General features: G+C 46.5%; 1 protein-coding gene across 2 annotated transcripts in view; it reads right to left on the reverse strand.

The window, feature by feature from the left end:
* TSGA10IP (testis specific 10 interacting protein) overlaps window positions 1-22,037 on the reverse strand; it is a 241,061-nt gene that overhangs the window by 169,286 nt on the left and 49,738 nt on the right. For both annotated transcript variants that reach the window (XM_029614526.1, XM_029614525.1), the window contains exon 2: window positions 17,761-17,942. In XM_029614526.1, coding sequence (XP_029470386.1) covers window positions 17,761-17,942 — 182 coding nt within the window. The remainder of the gene's footprint in view (window positions 1-17,760; window positions 17,943-22,037) is intronic.

Below are 22,037 nucleotides of genomic sequence, written 5' to 3' on the forward strand. Positions count from 1 at the left end.
TTGGGCCACCCTTACCTTGCTAGAATAACTGTTTCCCCGTCAAAATATCAGTTTTTTTCCCTTGTTAATCCGTCATTTCTGTTAGGATTGCTAACTCTTGTTACAGCTGCCCGCTGATTCTAATGTTCACTGTTACTACAACCCTCTCATGATTTTTCTGTATAATGTTGTTCAGATGTAAACCGGAGTGAAGGCCAACACTAATACTTCGGTATATAAAAACAAACAAACAAATAAATAAATAAATAAATAAATAAATACACGGAGGTTACTCTAGGCCTAGACATTGTATAAGGGAGACAAGTAGTAGGGAAGGGAGGGGGGTTTGTTGGAGGCCCTGATACGATATGCAGATGACTGCAATTATAGCTTGCACGATGTTGAATATGGTTGAGTATTAATGTTTGACCCAATTGCATGGTGTAAGTCAAGGGATAGTCGCTGGGAGCATACTAGTGATTCTTTATTTCTTTTTCATGTTCCTCCCTATAGTGGTCTGCTCCTGTCTTGCTCACAGCGACAATAATAGTCCATTTATATTAGACATGACAAAATTTAAGTTTTTTTCTATAAACACGAAGGGATTGAACTCTCCTTACAAGCTACACCTTCTAAACAGAGAGAGAGAGAGCATAGCAAAGCGGACATTGTATTTGTCCAGGAACCACATTTAAAGAGTCGGTATGAGCAACTTCTGCGTTTCCCTCACTATCAGCGAGTATACTTTACACCATGCAATAGAGGGGTTAAATATACAGGGATTTGCATTCTTTTCTCTCAAAGCTTCATTTTTTACTGTAATTGCTGTATAAGAGACCCATTGGGTAGGTACTTAATTCTCTCAATTCAAGTAAATAATGTCTAATATACGCTTGCTAACATTTATGCACCCAGTAAGGATTAGGGGGCATTTTTGTGCCAATTGCATGATGCACTAAATACATGTAACCCGCGCATTTTGATTGTTGGGGGTGATTTTAATATAGCTAGAATACCTGCTTTAGATACCTCAATGGGAGTTGCCTTTCTAGCGCAGACCCACAGGAAACAGTTGAAAACATTCATGGAGGAGTGGAATCTCATAGATGTATGGCGAGTCCGCTTCCCCACTTCCCACTCTTTTTCATATTACTCCCACTCACACGATAATTATTCTAGAATAGATTATACTCTTGTAGAAAAAACTCTGTCCAAATATAGGGTCAGATTTTCAAAGATTTACGCACTGGGCCTATTTTAAAAAGGCCTGGCGACACGTGTAAAGCCCTGGGACACGTGTAATTCCTGGGGCTTGCAAAAAGGGGCGGGGAGGGGGTGGGGAATGGGCGGTCCGGGGTGGGGTCAGGCTCCCAGTATAGCGGCCATATTTGCTGCTGTGCCGGGGATTGTGTGCTGGTAGTCGGCCGGCAGATGCAAAAGGTAAAACAAATTTTTTGAGGGGGGTTAGAGTAGAGTTAGGGAGCGGAAAGGTTAGGGGAAGGGGTGGGAAGGTCAGGTTAGGGGGGAGGGAACGGGGAAAGGCAGCACGGCTCGGCGCATGCAAGGTGCACAATTGTGCACCCCCTTGCATGCGCCGACCCCTGATTTTATAACTTGTGCTCGCCTGTGCGCGTAAGTTATAAAATCTGGTGTACATGTGCGCGTGCCGGGTAGCGCGCACACATGTACGCCGCGCGTGCATGTTATAAAATCTACCCCATACTATCTGAAGGGATTGATGCGATTGTTTGGTCAGATCATGCACCCATATGGTTTCAGGTTTCCCTTGCCAATATAGATCAAGGTCATACATTCTGGCACCTTAATGAATCACTGCTACAAGATCGAGACTTTAATCTGCAGTTAGGAAAGGAAATTCAGTCCTTTTTTGCAACCAATGAAAATGGGGAATAGTCACCTACAGTGATCTGGGACAGTTTTAAAGCCTATATACGGGGAATACTTATCTCCAGAGCTGCTTATGTTAAGAAACAGAGGGAGAAAAGAGGGAGGACCTGAGAGCTATCATACACACGCTAGCTGCCCAGCATGCTAAGAGGGAGTCCCCTAGAGTGTTATGCCAGTTAGATCACATACATGAAGAGCTTAAGCGATCAGAAGCACAAGCCATAGCATATTCCCTCTCCTTAGTTAGACAAGAGTATTTTGAATACGGGAATACATCTGGAAAATTATTAGCTCGCCATCTAAAAAAAGCAGCTGTCCAGAATCAAGTTTTAAAAATTAAAGATGACAATGGGTCCTTAATATTTAATTCTAGTGACATTCGTGAACAATTCCTTCAATTTTATAGAGACCTATGCAGTGCCAATACAACTACGAACAGTGACGATACTGAGATTTATTTGCAAGACACTGATCTTCCTACCTTATCTCAAGATATGATAATTTATTTATTTAAAGGTTTTTCTATACCGAGGTATGGCTAAGTGCCTTCACCCCGGTTTACATGTACAACAACCAAATACATTTGACAGTAGAAAATTTAACATTTAACAGTTTAACAATAATGTTAAGCAGTTTAACAGTTTAACAATAATGGCCTTAGATAAAGAAATTTTGAGCCCTGAGATCCTGGCAGCCATTAAGTAACTGAAGATGGGAAAGGCCCCATGCTTGGATGGCCTGTCGACTAAATTTTATAATCAATTTGCCCCTTTTTTAGTTTCTCCGCTACAAAAAGTATATAATTACTTGAGGGAAGGGGGCTCTTTACTAACAAATTCCAATGTTGCGGGCATTTCCATCATAGCCAAACCTGGGAGGGATCCCACGTTATGTGGATCTTATAGGCCTATCTCCCTTATCAACATGGATCTGAAAATACTAGCCAGAATACTGGCGGCCCATCTCAATTACTATATGGCTCAGCTGATAGATCAAGATCAAGTGGGTGTTATCCCTGGTAGAATAGCAGGAGATAACATATGGAAACTGGTGGACATACAATGGTTGGTCACAAAAATGCCCTCAGTAGAAAGCTTACTAAGTTTTTTAAAATAATTTGTAGGACCTTTATGACCACAACTTGTCAGTCCTAACAAGCTGCATAGACCATTTGGTCCACCTTTATTTTAATTTAGATATAACGCTCACTCGGAGTCAAAATAATTTTTTCTTTTTTTCAAACGTTTCCTTAAAAAGTCATATTAGGTCCAAAGAGATTCATACAAACAGTATGAAACCTGAAGCTCTGCTAAATTCGTGTCACAGTCTGTACTATATAGACTGTGACACAAAGCTAAGTAATCAGTATTGTTTAAACTCCTGGAGAAACAATTGTTTGTATGAATCTCTTTACCCAGAAGGACCCCTTTGGACCTAATATGACAAATTAAAGTGACCAGTACTGACAATTGAGGGGCCAGAGAGACTGCACCCAAGTTCAGGACCCCTACTGAACTCGGGCCAAGGAGTTTCCCGGATGGATAGGGCAAGTCTGTAGATGGTGGCCAGGTGCTCCGCAATACAGACACAGGCCAGTTTGTCTCCACTGGAGGCGCTCTTCTGGTGTCAGCCGCCTGCGACCCAACTGCATAGGTTCTTCCGCTTTGACCACTCGAATATCACTGCAGGATGCAGGGTTGGTAACTGGTGGTAAGCGGGAGCGAACCCGCGAAGGCTTCTTGGGCATCCGACTCTCCCAGTGATGCTCTTGAAGATGATGGTCAATTTGGACTGCCAAGTCTATAAGTTCTTGCAGAGAGGAAGGGAGCTCCCGTGCAGTCAACTCATCTTTTAGCTGCAGAGAGAGTCCATCCAGGTTGATAGCAGTCTTCCTGCCAGGCGAGCTCGGTAGCCAAAGTCCGAAACTCAATAATATAATCAAACAGACTTCATTGTCCTTGACGAAGATGTAGTAAACTGGTGCTTGCCACGGCATGTCGCCCTGGATCATCAAATGTCCGTCTGAAAACAGCCACAAACTGAGCCAGTTCCTTTAACAAGGAATCCAAGCATTCCCACAGGGGAGAAGCCCAGGCCAGCGCTTTCCCTTCAAGGCGGGACAGGATAAACGTAACTTTAGTCACCTCGTCCTGGAAGACTGAAGGCTGCAGAGCAAATTGCATGTAGCATTGGTTTATGAACCCTCTGCAGAGTCTGGAGTCGCCATTGAAGCGTGGAGGCACTGGAAGTGCCAACAAGGCTCAAGGCATCGATGGAGGTGGCTGTGGAGGAGGAGGAGCCGGATTATTTGCAAGGGCATCTAGCCGGGCATGAAGACAATCCATGGAGGAGGCCAATGCCTCAAGGAACTGCTGCTGTTCTTGTACCTTAGATGCCAAGCCTGGGATGGCTTGGAGGGCACGCAGCTCTACCAAGTCCATGGCCTTTCCAACCTGTTGCGTCGGAGGTGGACCCTTGGGCTGAGGTGAGGTTGATGCAACCCGTAGGCGAGGACCTACGAGTCCCCACCATCAGCAGGTGGAGTGGGCTGAAACTAAAGGCTGCTGGAGCTTCACTTATACCAGCCCATAAGGACTGACCTATGATTATAAAATTTGGTCACAAAAATTAAGCATCAATTATACTGACAAAGTGTATGGTCAGCATCATTAAATGATATGATGGTCATGTCATAATGTTGAAATATTCAGAATTCTGATGTTATTTTAGCTTTTCTGTAGAGTGATTTTTGATACTAGCATTTGATATTTATCACTCCAGATGTTCTTTTTGACAAAGTCTTCTTATTCATGGCCAACTAGCTGGTGATGGGATCTGAGGAAGTCTTTCAGCTCTCAGGCTTTAAATTTTATTGCTTTGGGCATGGATAGATTCTGTGGAGGAAGGAACACTCCTTCTTTTGGAAAGGGCTTTCTGCTGTGGGCAATGATCCAAATCTTTCTACGGTTAGGCCAGACCACTGCCAATAATACTTGTTTTGGCTCACATGGCAGCAGCAGGGCATGTAGTTTCCTTACGCACTTCAAACCAAGAGCTATTCAGCTATGTAAATCCCTATTACACTCTGCGTTGGCTCCTCAGTGATGAAGACATCCCTTCATTGGAGGCTAAACCTGTGGGTCCTGCGAATGCTTTCCCTTCTTGGGAATTTTTCCCTTATATATGTCACTGGTTCATTCTGCCTCAGGGACCATAGTCTGTAATGGAATGGTTTTTTCAAGCAAACCTCTTGGAGCTGATGAACCATTCTGTTTTGTGCTAAGAACATTCTCTCATCTCATTCTCTTATGTGGCAAGGAACGAGATTGTTGATCCAAATCGACAATTAAGTAGTAGTCTGTGAAAGCAAGTAAAGGGACACAGGGTCTGTGATCCTATGCCGGGAATCTCAGTAAATTGGCAGACATGAAGCCTCCCTTCAGGGAACAAACCCAGAATCTCTGACACATTATTTATTTATTTTATTTAATTTCTTTTACTATACCGATGCTCAAGACTAGGTCTTATCGTACCGGTTTACAATGTAACTGAGTAGATCACTTCAACAGGATCTTCCAAATTTAACTTTGCTCCAGTCACTTCTCTACTATAATGGAAGGCAGACCTGCTGTATTGTTTCCACAACTGCAGTTAGTGGCAAGAATGGTTTAGAAAGTACTCTAGGAATGGTTAGAACTTTTCCTCATTATCCCAGCATGTCCCAGTCAGGATGTGTTTTCCTCTATCTCATCTCGTTATTTATCCATCTTCCAATTCCTCTACAAGTCAAGGCCATGTTGCTACTGCAGGAGCACTTGAGGGCAAGGGCATTGAACGCTCAGTGGTCTCTTCTTTTTCACTGTCAAAAGAGGTTGAAGGCATCATCTTTTCAGTTAGGAAGCCATGCCCCAGAGGGTTGTATGGATTTGGATGGAAGATATCTTCTTTTTGTACCAGGTGGCTCTCTGGTTCTCTTCACCTATCTACCAAGGATCCCCCTCTTTCCATTGGGTCTCAATAATTCATCAATGAGAATTAACCTTGGTGCCATGACCACTCAATGTCAAGCTGCTGATGTTGGCCTCCTTGAAGTCTCTTGTCTGGAAGGTAGTGTTTCCAGTTGCTATCTCTTCAGCTAGAAGGGACAGCGACTGCAGTCCTTTCATAACAGTGTGGTGCACTGCAACAATCTTGAATTTCTCCAATGGTGATCTCTGTTTTTCAATAGCAAAATACAAAATACTACCTCCAGAAGACAATAAATCTGTCACGGATGTAAGCCCTTTGACTGTGGTGTGGTTGACGCAGCCTAGTAGGCGAATCCACTGGGCCTTTGCCAACAGCTAGTAGACTTGCCCTTACTGGAACTGGAGCTAGAGCCCTGTTCCAGGGGCCAACAGGGCTTAGGTGAGTATCTCTTAAGAAATGGTCAAAAATATTCCAGATACAGGCAGTGGTCAGGGCTGGTAGCAAGAAAACAGGGTCCAGGTACAAGCCAAGGTCAAGTCAGGCAGCATGAAAGGAAGAGTCAGTGTTTGTAGCAGAGGTCAATACCAGACAGCAGGCAAGAAATTGGTCAGGGTCCATAGCAGAGGTCAGTACCAGGTGGCAAGCAAAAGAGTGGTCAAGATCCATGGCAGAGGTCAATATCAGGTGGCAGGCAAGAGAGTAGTCAGGATCTGTAGCAGAGGTCAAGACTTAGAAAGCAGGCAGGAGAGACAGAACAAGGAAGGACAGACTCAGGATCACAACAAGATGGGATGAAAAGGGCAATGCAAAAGAGAGGTGGACAAGGCAGGAGCACGGTAAGGAAAGACAGCAGGACATTAAGGCAAGCAGGACAATGAGGCATGAAGGATTGCAATACATACTTCAGGCTAGGCAGGAGGACCTATTGCTGAGGCATTGGTATGAAGGTCAGCTGGAGCCTTTATAGTGATGCATGGATGATGTCATCAAATGGCACCATAGTTCAGTTTACACCTCAGAACCTATAAAAGGAGGGACTACGCGCACACCTACACCTACGGGCATGTGTGAGAGCGACAGCATTTTTGCTCATTGAAGGAGACATGGCATTGGGATAGGCCAGCAGTGTTGGTGGTGAGTGCAGCCAGTCATGGGGTCTTCCTTCAGCCTGCTAGATATTACAAAATCTACTTATAAACAATAAAATGAACAGTATAAACCATAAATAGCAACTGGATAGACAATATCTTTAATCATTTATAATGGCATAATGTATGCAAAGTCTTAAATAAATCAAAATGAACATTAGAATAATATTTCAAACATACAAATTTTTATAGTGCAAAGTACATCAAACAACTATTACAGTGAGACTATTCAGCTTAAATTAAAAAAAGTAGAGTTGCTTACCTGTAACAGGTGTTCTCACAGGACAGCAGGATGTTAGTCCTCATATATGAGTGACATCATCAGGATGGAGCCCAATCACGGAACACTTTTGTCAAAGTTTCTAGAACTTTGACTGGCACCAACTGGGCATGCCCAGCATAGCACCAACTCTGCATCCAGCAGGGGTCCCCCTTCAGTCTGGTAATATAGCAAAGGTACATGCAAAAAATAAAATAAGAAAACGTAAACAAACTCAACTCCACGGGGTGGCGGGCAGGTTTCATGAGGACTAACATCCTGCTGGCTGTGAGAACACCTGTTACAGGTAAGCAACTCTGCTTTCTCACAGGACAAGCAGGATGGTAGTCCTCACGTATGGGTGAGTACCGAGCTGAGGATGCCCGAGCGAAGCACCAAATGTATCCAAAGACGTGCAAAGGCACAACAACAGGGATAGAATTTAGTTAGGAGGGCATCCTGAACCCTAACAGGTCGGTGGAAGGATGTTGGTAAGTCAAACTGAAAATAAGTTGTGTAGAACAGACTGGCCGAAGATGGAATCTTGTCTGCCAGCCTTATCTAAGCAATAATGGGCTGCGAATGTATGGAGAGAACTCCAGGTAGCAGCCTTGCATATGTCAGGAAGCAGCACCGAATGAAGGTGCACTACTGATGTCGCCATGATCCTTATAGAGTGTGCTTTCACACGGTTTTGAAGTGGAATGCCTGCTTGCTGGTAGCAAAAAGAGATACAGTCCGCCAACCAGGAGGAGAGGGTCTGCTTTCCCACGGGATATCCAAGTTTGATGGTATCAAACAAAACAAACAATTGAGTGGATTTCCTGTGGGCTGACGTGCGGTCTAGATAGAAGGCTAGAGCACGTTTGCAGTCTAAGGAATGCAGAGCCTGTTCTCCTGGATTGGAATGGGGCCTGGGAAAATATGTAGGTAGGATGATGGATTGATTAATGTGAAATTCTGATACTACCTTTGGTAAAAATTTAGGGTGGGTGCGGAGCACCACCCTGTCATGCAGAATTTTAGTGTAAGGCGGATAGGTAACTAATGCCTGTAATTCACTAACTCGGCAAGCGGATGTGATCGCGAGAAGAAAAACTACCTTCCAGGTGAGATAACGGAGATCACAGGAGTGGAGAGGCTCAAATGGAGGTTGCATAAGCCACCCCAACACTACGTTAAGGTCCCAAGCAGGGGCCGGAGGGCGCAGTGGAGGTTTTAATTGGAGCAAGCCTCTCATGAAGCGTGATACTAAGGGTTGTGTCGAAATGGAGATATTTCCTATACCTTTATAGTACGCAGACACTGCACTGACATGCACCCAGATAGAGGAAGTTTTCAGGCCTAACTCTGACAGGTGCCAGAGATAGTCCAGGAACCTCGCAGTGGAACAAGTGAAGGGGTCTATGGACATGGAAGTGCACCAGACCGTAAACCTCTTCCATTCAGAGTGATAAGACCTTCTCGTTGAGGGCTTTTATGAAGCCACCAGGACTTGGGATACCGACTCTGAAAGGTTAAGAGGTTGGAGTATTATCTTTCAACACCCAGGCCGTCAGAGATAGTGCCTGAAGGTTGGGGTGGCGCAGGTACCCGTCATTCTGAGTTATCAGAAGGGATCCTTCCCCAGGGGAATGTGCCGGCATATTGATAGGTCCTGGAGGATTGGAAACCACACCTGGCATGGCCAGTGGGGAGCTATCAGAATCATTAAGCCCTTGTCCTTCCGTAGCTTCATGAGAGTCTTTGAGATGAGAGGAAGTGGAGGGTATGCATAAAGGAGACCGCAAGCCCAGGAGAGGGCAAAGGCATCTCTTGGTTGCTAGTGGTAACTGCGAATGAGAGAGCAGAAGTTGTCTACTTTGTGGTTGTGGACCAGTGCAAAGAGGTCTATGTGAGGGTAGCCCCAAATTTGGAATATCGAGTCCACTACCGTGGGGTTCTCACTCGTGCGGATGGAAAATGCGCCTCAGCTTGTCTGCCAAGAGATTGTCCACTCCCGGCAAGTAGGTTTCTTTGAGGCACATCAAGCGGGAAAGGGCCCATGCCCATATCTGTGCAGCTTCCTGACACAGGAGGTAGGAGCCCGTTCCCCCTTGTTTGTTGATGTACCACATCGCAACCTGATTGTCAGTTTGAATCAGGATGGCATTGTTTGATAGACAGTCCTGAAAGGCCTTGAGGGCATATCTGATCGCCCGTAGCTCCAGGAAATTTATCTGGTGTCTGGTTTCCTCTGGAGACCAGGTTTCTTGAGTCTGCAGGTCGTCCTCATGTGCACCCCACCCTAGGTTGGATGCATCTGTTGTTAAGACAATTTGAGATTCTGGAGATTGAAACGGAAGGCCTTGAATGAGACTGGAGTGGTGCATCCACCAAGCTAGGGACAGACGGAGCTGTTTGGTAACCTGGACAATGCTGGACATTGGCTGACAAGCTTGAATCCACTGGGATTTTAGGGTCCACTGCATGACCATCATGGCAAGGTGAGCCATTGGAGTGACATGCACAGAGGACGCCATGTGACCCAGGAGTGTGAGGAAATGACGAGCAGTTGAAGATGCTCGAGTCTGCATGTGATGCGCCAGAGATGTTATGGTGAAAGCGCGATCCTGGGGGAGGAAGGCTTTCGTCTGTAGTGTGTTGCGGTCAGCCCCTATAAAGGATAGGGTTTGGGATGGAACTATCTTGGATTTGGGATAGTTGATTAGAAACCCTAAGGAGATCAGGGTGTTGATAGTGAAACGCAGGGAGGTTAATGTATCCTGTTGAGTCAGAGCCCTTACCAACCAATCGTCAAGATAAGGGTAGACATGCACTCCCTGATTCCTGAGAAAGGCTCCGACTACCACCAAGCAATTGGTGAATACTCGTGGAGCGGACACTAGGCCGAATGGTATTACACGGTACTGGAAGTGACGAGGGCCGACCAGGAATCGCAGGAATTTGCGATGAGAAGGAGTTATGGAGATGTGTGTGTAAGCATCTTGGAGATCTAGAGAGCATAGCCAATCTTCTCTTTGTAGAAGAGGAAGTAGAGAGCCCAGGGTTACCATTTTGAATTTTTCTTTCTGTAAAAATTTGTTTAGGGCGCGAAGGTCCAGTATCGGACGTACACCACCTGACTTTTTTGGTATCAGAAAATACCAGGAGTAGAACCCTTGCCCCTGTTGGGAGGGGAGCACTGGTTCTATTGCTCAGATTTTGAGGAGGTTTGAGACCTCCTGTTCGAGCAAGAGAGAGTGGTCGGAAGTCCCCCACATTAGCCGAGGTGGGGAGTCCGGTGGAACAGTCAGGAAATTTAGATGGTAACCCTGAGTGGCTACTGCAAGCACCCACTGGTCTGTGGTGACTGTATGCCAAATGTTGTTGAAGTGGCAGAGCCGACCGCTGACTGGTATGGATGGAAGAGGAATTTGGCTTACACTCTGTAGGAAGGAATCAAAACCCTGATGCTGGCCCAGGCTGAGAAGCTGGCCGAGACTTTTGAGGCCAAGACTGTCTAGACTGACCTTTTTGGTAAGGTCTGGAAGGACGACCTCTAGAAGCCGGAGGATAGAATTTTCTTGGCTTGTAGGCCGGCCTCTTAGAATCACGCCTGAAAGTTCTCTTTGCGGCGGATGGAAATTCAGACAGCACAGAAGAAAGCTGGCAGAGCGTTTCATGATGGTCCTTCAGCTGCGCCACAGTCTCTCAGATTTTTTCACCGAAGAGATTATCACCTACACAGGATAGATCAGCTAACCTGTCTTGCACTTCTGGTCTTAAGTCTGAGGATTTGCACCAGGCCCATCTCCTTGTACTAATACCTGCTGCAGACACTCTAGAGACAGTGTCAAAAATGTCATATGCAGTGCGTACCTCGTGTTTTCTAGCATCCAGACCTTTTTGAGCCAGAGCATAAAGCTGACTTTGGAATTGCTCTGATAAAGTTTCAGAAAAATCCTGGATCTTCTTAAAAAGGTCTCTGTTATACTGTGCCATGTATAACTGGTAAGAGGCAATGCGAGATATGAGCATTGAGCCATGGAAGATACATCTACCAAAAGCATCCAGGGATTTTTGTTCCTTCCCTGGAGGTATGGAGGAATGAGGTTTTGAATGTCGTGCCTTTTTCTGGGCTGATTCAACAACCACAGAGTGAAGATCCAGCTGAGACTTTTGAAATCCTGGAGCTGACTGTATGAGGTAAGTTGCATCTGTATTGCAAATGGCAGGTAGGACTGAACCTGGGTGTTCCCAGTTTCTCTTGAGGAGTTCAATCAGGATTTCATGAATAGGTATAGACATTATCTCCTTAGGAGCATCACGAAACTGGAGTACTTCCAGCATCTTGTGCCTAGAGTCCTCTTCTGTCTGAAGTTGAAAGGGAATGGCTTCAGACATTTTCTTGATGAAATTAATGAAAGACAGATCTTCTAGTGGAGAACGTTGTCTTTCATCTGGAGGAGAGGGCTCTGAAGGCAGATCATCGGTATCCTGGGAAGTATCATCAGTCCAAGGATCATAGGACTGGTCACCAGCTCCCATAGGATCTCCTGAAGGGAAGAATGGTGTTAATCCCGAAGGACCAGGCCTAGGCATCGATGGCATCAGAAGTGTAACCGACGGCATCGATGGAGGCACCGAAGGAACCGGTGACATCGATGGACGAGTCGGAGGTAAGATCCCAGGCGGTGGAATGGATATCGGTGTTTCCTCTTCATCCGATGATAATGGAATCAGAGTAGAAGGTACTGGATCCACCAGTGCTCTCGGTTCCAACGGTGGAAGGACACCGATCAACACATCCAGTCTACCCAGTAGCGATGCAAGCGCTACAGAAATCGGATCTGTGACCGGCTCGGGAACCGGCACCGGCGTTGATGGAGGTTGGAAACCCTGAAGTGCTTTTCTGATGGCCTCTTGGATCATCCGATCCAATTCCTCTCGGAGACCTGGGGTGAATAACCCCGGCTCTGGAGTAGGAGGCAGGACTGGCGTAGCCAGAGGGTCCACTGGTGAAGGTGGAATCGCGGATCCCTGCACCACTGAAGGTGGGGAACGCCTCGGTGACCCGGTCACAGAAGAGGATGGGGCCTTTTCTAGACGGGCTTCTTTGTCGATGGCTCCGTCTGTTGCATTCTTGGCTGCTCTACACCCTCGCTCCACCCTCTCTACCTCTGTGGTGACTCCCTCTGGGTCTGATGGACGGCTTACTGCCGCGGCGTCTCCATGCCGCTTCTTTCCGGCGTACCCGGACCGGCTCGACGCTGCGGATCCACCATGTTCCTGATGATGTAGGATGTGCGCGTGCTCCGAAGTATATACCAGCAAGGGCGCGAACCTCAGGGTATCCCTCTGTATTGACGTCATCCGCTTCCAACATAAAAGGTCTTCACTTTCGCTTATGATTTGAGTTAGCAAGGATGGACAGATACGGATTTGTCCAAGCTACTCTGCCTCCTCGGACTTATCAGAGGTACCCGCTTTTCGGGGGCCTCGCTTTCTTTTCTCTATTTCAGATTGCAGATAGGAACCGGTACTCGCTCCTCGAGGGCCCATGTTCCTGAATACTCTGAAGATTCTCTACTGCCTGGAAGCTATCGCAGTTACAGACATTCGTGAGTTACTTCCGCTCTCTCAGAGCTTTCCCTGGAACCAGGTACTCGCTCCTCGAGGGCCAAACTCTTTCCAGCTACTGAGCCTCCTTAAGAACCTATGTGAGATTGTCATCTGTTACTGGCTAGGAATACAGCATACCCTGTCTACTCACTATCTATAGTCTTTCTACAGCTCAGCAACCCTGAGATCGCAGTTCCAATATCTGAGGGACTTCAGCCCTGCCGAGCATATCAGCTCACTACTGCCACCTCTGGTTGTTCTACTAACCTGTCTAATAATCTGTCTCCATACCAAGCCTAGCCGGTGGTCCCTCTCAGGATATCCTCCTGGGGGTGCTGTCATCTGCCATCGGCCCAAGGATTCACCTGTTTACATTCCTTTCCAGCTGAGTACCCTCTCTAGCACTCCACTGGTACAGATTGCCAACTCAGCAGTCTATATCATAACAAGATTGCTAGTTCCGCCTACAGAGCATATCAGATTGCTAAATTCCTCCTTCCACGGGAGCCAGTTCCTAACAGATTGCAACTCCACACGGTGACTCATAACAGATTGCTAAACTCCTCCCTCTACAGGAGTATCCAGCAGCAGATTACAATAGATTGCTAACTCCTCCCCTCTGGAGGAGCATAACCTAACAGATTGCCAACTCCCATCTGCTTGCTCCTCCCATCAGCATAGCAGATTATAACACCGTCGACATCGATGACGAGGGCTTGCCTGCATCGGCGGACTGAGCCTTACGATGATGGTGTCGACGTTTTTCACGATGGTCTCCTCGGTCCTTTTCTTGAGGAGGCAAGGAGATGATCGATACCCTTGGAATCGTCGACGCCGGTCGGGCAGCAATGGTGTCCCAGTGCTGACGAGAGGTCGATGGAACTGGCTCAGACAAGGTCGAAGCTATCAATGGAGTCAGGTTTTTTGACTGAAAGAGAAACTCCATTTTCTCTAAACGAGCCTTGCAGCCCTTCTGTGTCATTTGGGAACATTTGGCGCAAGTTTGAACATCATGGTCGGACCCCAAACATAAAACACAGACCCTATGCAGGTCAGTCAGGGACATTGTTCGAGAACAGTCGGGGCACCGACGAAAACCCGATGCCATAACTTCGACAAAAACTTTAGACGCAGTGCGGTCGATGGCCAGTAGGCCCCGAAGGAATAACTCGATGGGAATCGACCGCAACTAGGGTAAAGCCTTACCTTTCGACCACGGAGTATAGATATCGATAGGGGGACCCCTATGAGGTAAACATTTTTGAAAATTTTGAGAGAAGTACCGTGAGGAAAATTCCTGTCAGGAATCTGAAGAGAGCTCCTTAAGCCGCGTGGCTACTGCTGCACAGAAAAAAGAAGACTGAAAGGGGACCCCTGCTGGATGCAGAGTTGGTGCTATACTGGGCATGCCCAGTAGGTGCCAGTCAAAGTTCTAGAAACTTTGACAAAAGTGTTCCGTGATTTGGCTCCATCCTGATGATGTTACCCATATGTGAGGACTACCATCCTGCTTGTCCTGTGAGAACATTTTCTACATTCTATAAACATTCTCAATCAAGAATATCAAAGCATTTCTCATAAAACCTTTTTTTACAAATGTTTCCAGTTCATTAATAAAGCACAAAACTTTCTTTAAATGTTTCCAGACTCATATCATACAACAACTCCCCAAAATTTCTTGTAATGAAAATTCACAAGTTTTTCAAATGACCTCAGTCTCTCGCTCTTACAATTAATCCCCTACAAGGGACGTTCACTTCACTCAATAAATAGCTTCCTCAGGGGGAATACATTGATGAGTTGGGAATTGGGAAGCCAATATTCAGCCGCTGATTGGCTCGGCTAGTTAGCAGGATAAACATATCCAGCTAACTAGCAGGGTATATTCAGCAGTGCGGTTGTGCTGCTGAATATACCCAGCTATCTTAACATTAACTACATATGTTTAAGTGGCTAACTCTGTTCTGCCCAGAAATGCCTACTACCCACCCCCGGTATGCCCCCAACCTAGTGGCTAAATTCTAGGATTCAGCTTTCAATATAGCCAGGTAGCCATTTAGACAGATATTCATCTAAATGGCTTTTGAATATCGACCTCTATAAGTTTAAACTCCATGCAGACAAGATGTAGAGCCTGGAAAGCTTCTATATAAATTCTCTTTTCACTCAGATGAGGTTAGATCATCCAGTACCACAGACTGTCTAGCTGACAGAAATGGTTGTTTTTATTCATTTCAATATTCTAACATCTGAAATGTTTTTTGTTTGAATTTGAATGACTGTTAGGGCTAACATTTCAGCATTTTTCAGTTCACAACCAAGCCTTTGATTTTACTTTAGAACACCATTTTCCAAATAAGAGGATCATCTGTGTGCTTTGGCAGAAGGTCTAAAGGATCTCTGCTTTTCACCTGAATTAAGCCTCATGCAGAAGGAAAAAAAGGCTCTTCGTTCACTGGAATGTGAAAAGGCTGTGCCCGTTACTGGTGGGGAACTCAGTCACATTGTCATCAACTCTTTGCATTGTATGATCCCAACAGTCTGGGGTACCTGTTGTCATTCATTACTTGTACAACTGTATTGTGCACTACTGTCAGTCAGCTGGCCTTCCTAATGCAGACTCTATCAAGACTCATCAAGTCAGAGCCATGGATTTTCACTTGCTCTCCTGAAAGCTGTCTCCATTGCAGACATCTGCAAAGCAGCAACTTGGTTGTCTGTATGTCCCACTAATATCTCGACATCCTATCCATTAGTGACAATAAAGTTAGACAAGCAATTTTGCACAGCCTGTTCACCCATTAGTCCACTCTCTACAGGCGAGATAGATTACTTTATTCAGTAAGTGCAACAGTATGTAACTGTCAGCTTGATACTCCCCATGTGTCATGACTAATTCATCCCTGCTTGTTGATGGAGAAAGAAAGTTTGCTTACTGTAAACAGGGTTCTCCATAGACAGCAGTTTGAATTAGCCATGTTTAATATTTGCTTACCTCCCTGAAGAGTCGACTTCCTCACTAAAGCTACAATTGATGGATAGGCTCACAAGACAGCGCACATATGGGAACTCCTATGCATGCTCAGTAGTAAAAGATTTACTCAGCTAAAGATATGGCTCCCTTTGACACATTGGATGACATCACCCATGTTTCATGACTAATTATCCTGCTGTCTACAAAGAAAACTGTTTACTGTAAGAAATTTTACTTTACTGTTGGCGTAGACAAATGGAGTGAGAAATGATAGGGCACAGATGATCATTACTGTAGGGACTCTCTAGATCCCCACTATCTATTTTATCCCTAGCTTAAGCCCTAGGTTAGATTTAGGTAAGATGTAGAAATTTGCAGACCATCCCTTACCAGCACTTCCTGTGAGGTTGCCTGGATTGGTCGTCAGCTTGCATAAAAGCAGGCAGAGCACAATGAGTGGAGCAACATTTTTCTTAGAATTTTGGAGAGTAAAGAGAGCTGTTGAAGCGATTCCCCGTTTTTAGCCCCCCACAGCCTGATACCAGAAGAAGAGGCAGATTTCTGACCAGTATCCCCTTGGTCTGGCAGGAATGTTGCTGGGAGTGGAAGATGTTTTCTGAGTCTGGTTTTTGGAAGAGTTTTGGATTTTTCTGTAAAGCCTGGGTTCTGCCTCGGGAGGATTTTGCCCTGCCTAGAGGAGGTCAGGATAAATAACTGTGATTCCCTGCCTGCCATACAAAAGAGGGACAGCAGTTTCTTGAAAATGGAGGAGTTGCAGTTTTTGAGAAGACTTTTGCTCCTGTTTTGTTGGGAGTAATTTTTGCCACTAGTTCCTGCCCATGAGAAGGAGAATAGATTTTGATTCTTGTATGGTTGGGTCTTTATAGCCCAGAAGTTCAAAGTAAAATCAGAGAAAGGGATAGGAGATAACAGTTCCCACCAAGAGCCCACTCTTTATTATTTAGGAGTGTTGGGTTTGTTTTCCTAGAGATCCATATTCAGAAGCATTTAGATGGATTGCTCATAAATTATCCAGCTAAATGAATAATTGGCCACTTTGCTGGCTATATTTTAGCCGACTAATAAGCTAGCCTGCTAGAATTTAACCAGCTAAGTTAGTGGTGTAGCTGGGAGGAGCTGAGTTAGCTTCCTAAGTTACCCATCTAATTTCAATATTCAAAGTTAGCCAGATAACTTATAGGGAAATTTACCAAGCTGCAATCGTTTATTGTGGGAGTGGATAATTATAGTGAGGAGGTATCCCCACAATACATAGCCCCTCCCTGAAAAACTATCACGGCAGTACCACAGTGTGATGTTCTACTGCAGAACAAAAATGAGCGACAAAATATCACACTCAGTCAGGGCTGCCATTGCTTAAAGGGCCTGAAGCCCAAAAACTCCCCTCCACCAAAGTATAGAAAAATCACCTCAGGGGTCAGTGCCAACCCCTGCCCACCTCACTCTTCCGAGGTGGCTCTGGCTCCCCTCCAAGAGGAAAGAAAAATTTGGAAACCATGTGGCAATGGCTTGCTACTATCCCCCACCTTTTCTCCTTAACGAAAGTACATCCTTTGGCTTTGCCCGCCTCCCCCCCCCCCCCCCCCCACATCATCCCCATTCCTTCCCCACCTCCCATCCAAATAATGTAATATTCCTGGGTCTAGTGGTCCCCCTATCCCACCCCCATCCCCCAATCCAAAAAAATTATCCTGGTGGTCTGGCGTGGGGGGTAGGTGGACCCCTACCCTATACCCCTAAATGAAGTTATTTGTAGTCAGTAGGGGCCGGGACAGCCCGGACAGCCCCCTAGCTCTGGGCCCATCAATGCCATTTTTCAATGACTACTAAGCAGCAATAGATAATGGACTGTTGATGTCTATACCCCCAAACCCGGGCTCCCTGGAGCTTGAACATACTCAGTATTGGAAGCAGCCTCCCGTCTGTCCCAGCAGTCCTGAACAGTGATGCAGCCAGGCCCTTTCTTCACCTGGACAGAGATGCCATTGTCCTTTCTGATGCAATGAACGCCTGTATCTAAGGCCATTGATGTCTTCATGAGACAGCAATCCTGGATTCCGTCGCCGTGATCCAGTTGTTCCTGAAAATCCAAGGCAAAGTGAGGAGCTGAGTGGAGCAACCTTGTGCACGTAAAGGAAAGCTCAGCCCTCTAACATAGGATGAACTAGTAATAAAGTCCTTATAAAATGGCAAGAAACTTAGATGCCAGGGTGTAAACTCATCTCTCATTCACTCGCTTCCCCTCCACTCATGAAAGATCCTCCCTCCCCCACTAAAGGCACTCTGTTACCCACATTTTCATAAAACCTTGCCTGAGGCTTAGTACTAGTAGGGCTGTGTTGGCGAGAGTTTTAGATGGTGGGGTGGGAGGTATGGGTGAGGTGGGATTTGGCATCTGCGTCTGCGGGTGAGGACTAAGTGTGTAGGCAGGGGAGTGTGAGTGGGTGGGCAGGTGTAGGCAGGGGAGTGTGAGTGGGTGATTTGTGTGTGTGTGTATGGGAGGTATGTGAGTGAGAGGAAGTTATGTGTTTGTGAGTGGGTGGCTGCTCCATGTTCTCTCCATTCCATTCTCATCACTCCTTTTCCTCTCCCACCCTCCACTCTCCTTCCTGTCTCCTAACTCTCTCTTCCCTTTCTATTGCATCCTTCCTTCCTTGCTCCACAGCTCCCAACTGAGTTATTAGCAGCTGCTGCAAGTGGTTGGTGGTTGGGCCTAGACTCCCCATCTGTAGCACGGGCCATTTCTACCTGTGCTGCATTTTCTCTAGTTGATGGGGCCTGAGCTTCCTATCAGTCATTTCAATGGTAGTGTGTCCTCTTCAGCTGGTAGGGCCTGTTCAGCCCCTCAGATCCTCCCCTGTGCAACTGTATCCTCCACTGGAAGGTAGCACATAGTGCTTTGTGCCATGTGCTGACCGCCCATACATGATCACAACAGTGCCAGGAAATGCAAATAAAGTCAACTACCATTTTTCAGATACAGTATATTGTAGGAACACTACAGAGATGCATTTTTTTCCATGGTGTATATGCTGCATTAACACCTATTTCTTCTTTTTGCTGCTTCACAGAAAACCAACGCTCTCTTTACCACATTATTCACCTCCATAGACTTCAATGGCATCACCTTTTAAATAAATATCTCTTCCAAATTTCACACACTTCTATAGATTTCAATGGATCCACCTTCTCAAATATCTATTCCCTGCATAATAAACTTCTACAGATTTCAGTGGTACTCCTTTCCTAAATATCTCTTCCCACATGCCAGTCACCTCCATAGACTTCAACAGTTTCCCTTCTTAAATAGCCAATCAAATTCACAATACTTGCAATCCTCAGCAGTTTGACAGGTTCATTCATGCCTGTGTTTCTTGTTAGCTTTCTGCCCCCACTTCCCTCCATCTGTCCACTACTTCACTGTTTGCCCACTTATATTTCAGGGAACATACCAGGACATATTATCTTGGAAGCCCAGATCAAATTTATTCCATGCACTAAAGAAGATGGAGGGAAGGCCAAATAACTGCTGGTATGGTTAAAAGGTGAAGTGAAAGAGGCTATTTTAGCCAAAAGATCTTCATTCAAAAATTGGAAAAAGAAGCCATCTGAAGAAAATAGGAAAAAGCATAAGCAATGGCAAGTTAGATATAAACCATTGATAAGGCATGCAAAAAGAGAGTTTGAAAAGAAGTTGGCTAAGGAGACAAAAACTCATAATTCAAACATTTTAAAATATATCCAAACCAGAAAGTCCATAAGGGAATTAGTTGGACCATCAGATAATTGAAAGGTTAAAGGGGCACTTAGGGAAGACAAGGCCACAGCGGAAAGACTAAATTCTTTACTTCAATGTTTACTGAAGAAGATGATGGGGAGATACCCATGCTAGACACAGGGGTAGATTTTCAAATAGCGCGAATTGGCCTACTTTTGCTGGTGCATCAGGCGCAAGCAAAAGTAAGCTGGATTTTAGTAGATACGTGCGGAGCCGCGCGTATCTGCTAAAAACCTGGATTGGCGCACGCAAGGCTATTGATTTTGTATAGCCGGCGCGTGCTGAGCCGCGCAGCCTACCCCCGTTCCCTCCCCTCACCTTCCCCTCCCTTCCCCTACCTAACCCACCCACCCGGCCCTGTCTAAGCCCCCCCCCTTACCTTTGTCGGGGGATTTACGCCTCCCTCTGGGAGGCGTATATCCCCGCGCGCCAGCGGGCCTCTTGCGCGCCGGGACGCGACCTGGGGGCGGGTACGGAGGGCGCGGCCACGCCCCCGGACCGCCCTGGGCCGTAGCCACGCCCCCGTACCCGCCCCCAAAACACTGCCGACACGCCCCCTAAACACCGCGACGACCGGGCCCGGCCCCCGACACGCCCCCCTCGGAGAACCCCGGGACTTACGCGAGTCCCGGGGCTCTGCGCGCGCCGGTAGGCCTATGTAAAATAGGCTCACCGGCGCGCAGGGCCCTGCTCGCCTAAATCCGCCCGGATTTGGGCGGATTTAGGCGAGCAGGGCTCTGAAAATCCGCCCCACAGTATTTAATCGTGACTATTCGTAAGAACTGACACAAATCACAGTGAACCTGGAAGATGTAATAGGGCAGATTGACAAACTAAAGAATGGCAAATCACCTAGACAGTTAGGGTCGGATTTTAAGAACATAAGAAAATGCCATACTGGGTCAGACCAAGGGTCCATAAAGCCCAGCATCCTGTTTCCAACAGTGGCCAATCCAGGCGATAAGAACCTGGCAAGTACCCCAAAACTAAGTCTATTCCATGTTACCATTGCTAATGGCAGTGGCTATTCTCTAAGGGCCGGATTTTAAATGCCCTGCGCGCGTAAATCCGGCTGGATTTACGCGCGCAGAGCCCTCGCGCGCCGGCTTGCCTATTTTGCATAGGCCGCCAGCGCGCGCAGAGCCCCGGGACGCGCATAAGTCCCGGGGCTTCGTAAAAGGGGTGTGTCGGGGGCGTCGCGTAAATGACACGGCGTTTTGGGGGCGAGACACGGCGTTGCGGGGGCGGGCCTGGGGGCATGGCGCCGGCCTTGGGGCGTGGTCGAGGCCTCCGGACCAGCCCCCGAGTTGGGTGATGGCGCGCCAGCAGCCCGCTGGCACGCGCAGATTTACGTCTGCTTTCAGCAGGCGTAAATCTGCCAACAAAGGTAAGGGGGGGGGATTTAGATAGGGCCGGGGGGGTGGGTTAGGTAGGGGAAGGGAGGGGAAGGTGGGGGGAGGGCAAAGGAAAGTTCCCTCTGAGGCCGCTCCGAAATCGGAGCGGCCTCGGAGGGAACAAGCAGCGCACGCTGGGCTCGGCGCACGCAGGTTGCACAAATGTGCACCCCCTTGCACGCGCCGACCCCGGATTTTATAAGATACGCGCGGCTACGCGCGATTCTTATAAAATCCAGCGTACTTTTGTTCACGCCTGGTGCGTGAACAAAAGTACGCGCTCACGCAAAATTATAAAATCTACCCCAGAGTGAACTTAATAGCAGGTAATGGACTTCTCCTCTAAGAACTTATCCAATCCTTTTTTAAACACAGCTATACTAACTGCACTAACCACATCCTCTGGCAACAAATTCCAGAGTTTAATTGTGCATTGAGTAAAAAAGAACTTTCTCCGATTAGTTTTAAATGTGCCCCATGCTAACTTCATGGAATGCCCCCTAGTCTTTCTATTATCCGAAAGAGTAAATAACCGATTCACATCTACCCATTCTAGACCTCTCATAATTTTAAACATCTCTATCATATCCCCCCTCAACCGTCTCTTCTCCAAGCTGAAAAGTCCTAACCTCTTTAGTCTTTCCTCATAGGGGAGCTGTTCCATTCCCCTTATCATTTTGGTAGCCCTTCTCTGTACCTTCTCCATTGCAATTATATCTTTTTTGAGATGCGGCGACCAGAATTGTACACAGTATTCAAAGTGCGGTCTCACCATGGAGCGAAACAGAGGCATTATTTCCCTTGGGTAAATCCATGCTGGCATTGTCTCATTAAATCATGTCTATCTAAATGTTCTGTGATTTCATTCTTTATAACAGTTTCCATGATTTTTCCTGGCACTGAAGTCAGGTTCACTAGTCTATAGTTTCCCATATCTCCCCTGGAGCCCTTTTTAAATATCGGAATTACATTGCTTACCCTCCAGTCTTCAGGTACAATGGAC

Source organism: Rhinatrema bivittatum, chromosome 8, assembly GCF_901001135.1.
Source record: "Rhinatrema bivittatum chromosome 8, aRhiBiv1.1, whole genome shotgun sequence".
Lineage (NCBI taxonomy): Eukaryota > Metazoa > Chordata > Amphibia > Gymnophiona > Rhinatrematidae > Rhinatrema > Rhinatrema bivittatum.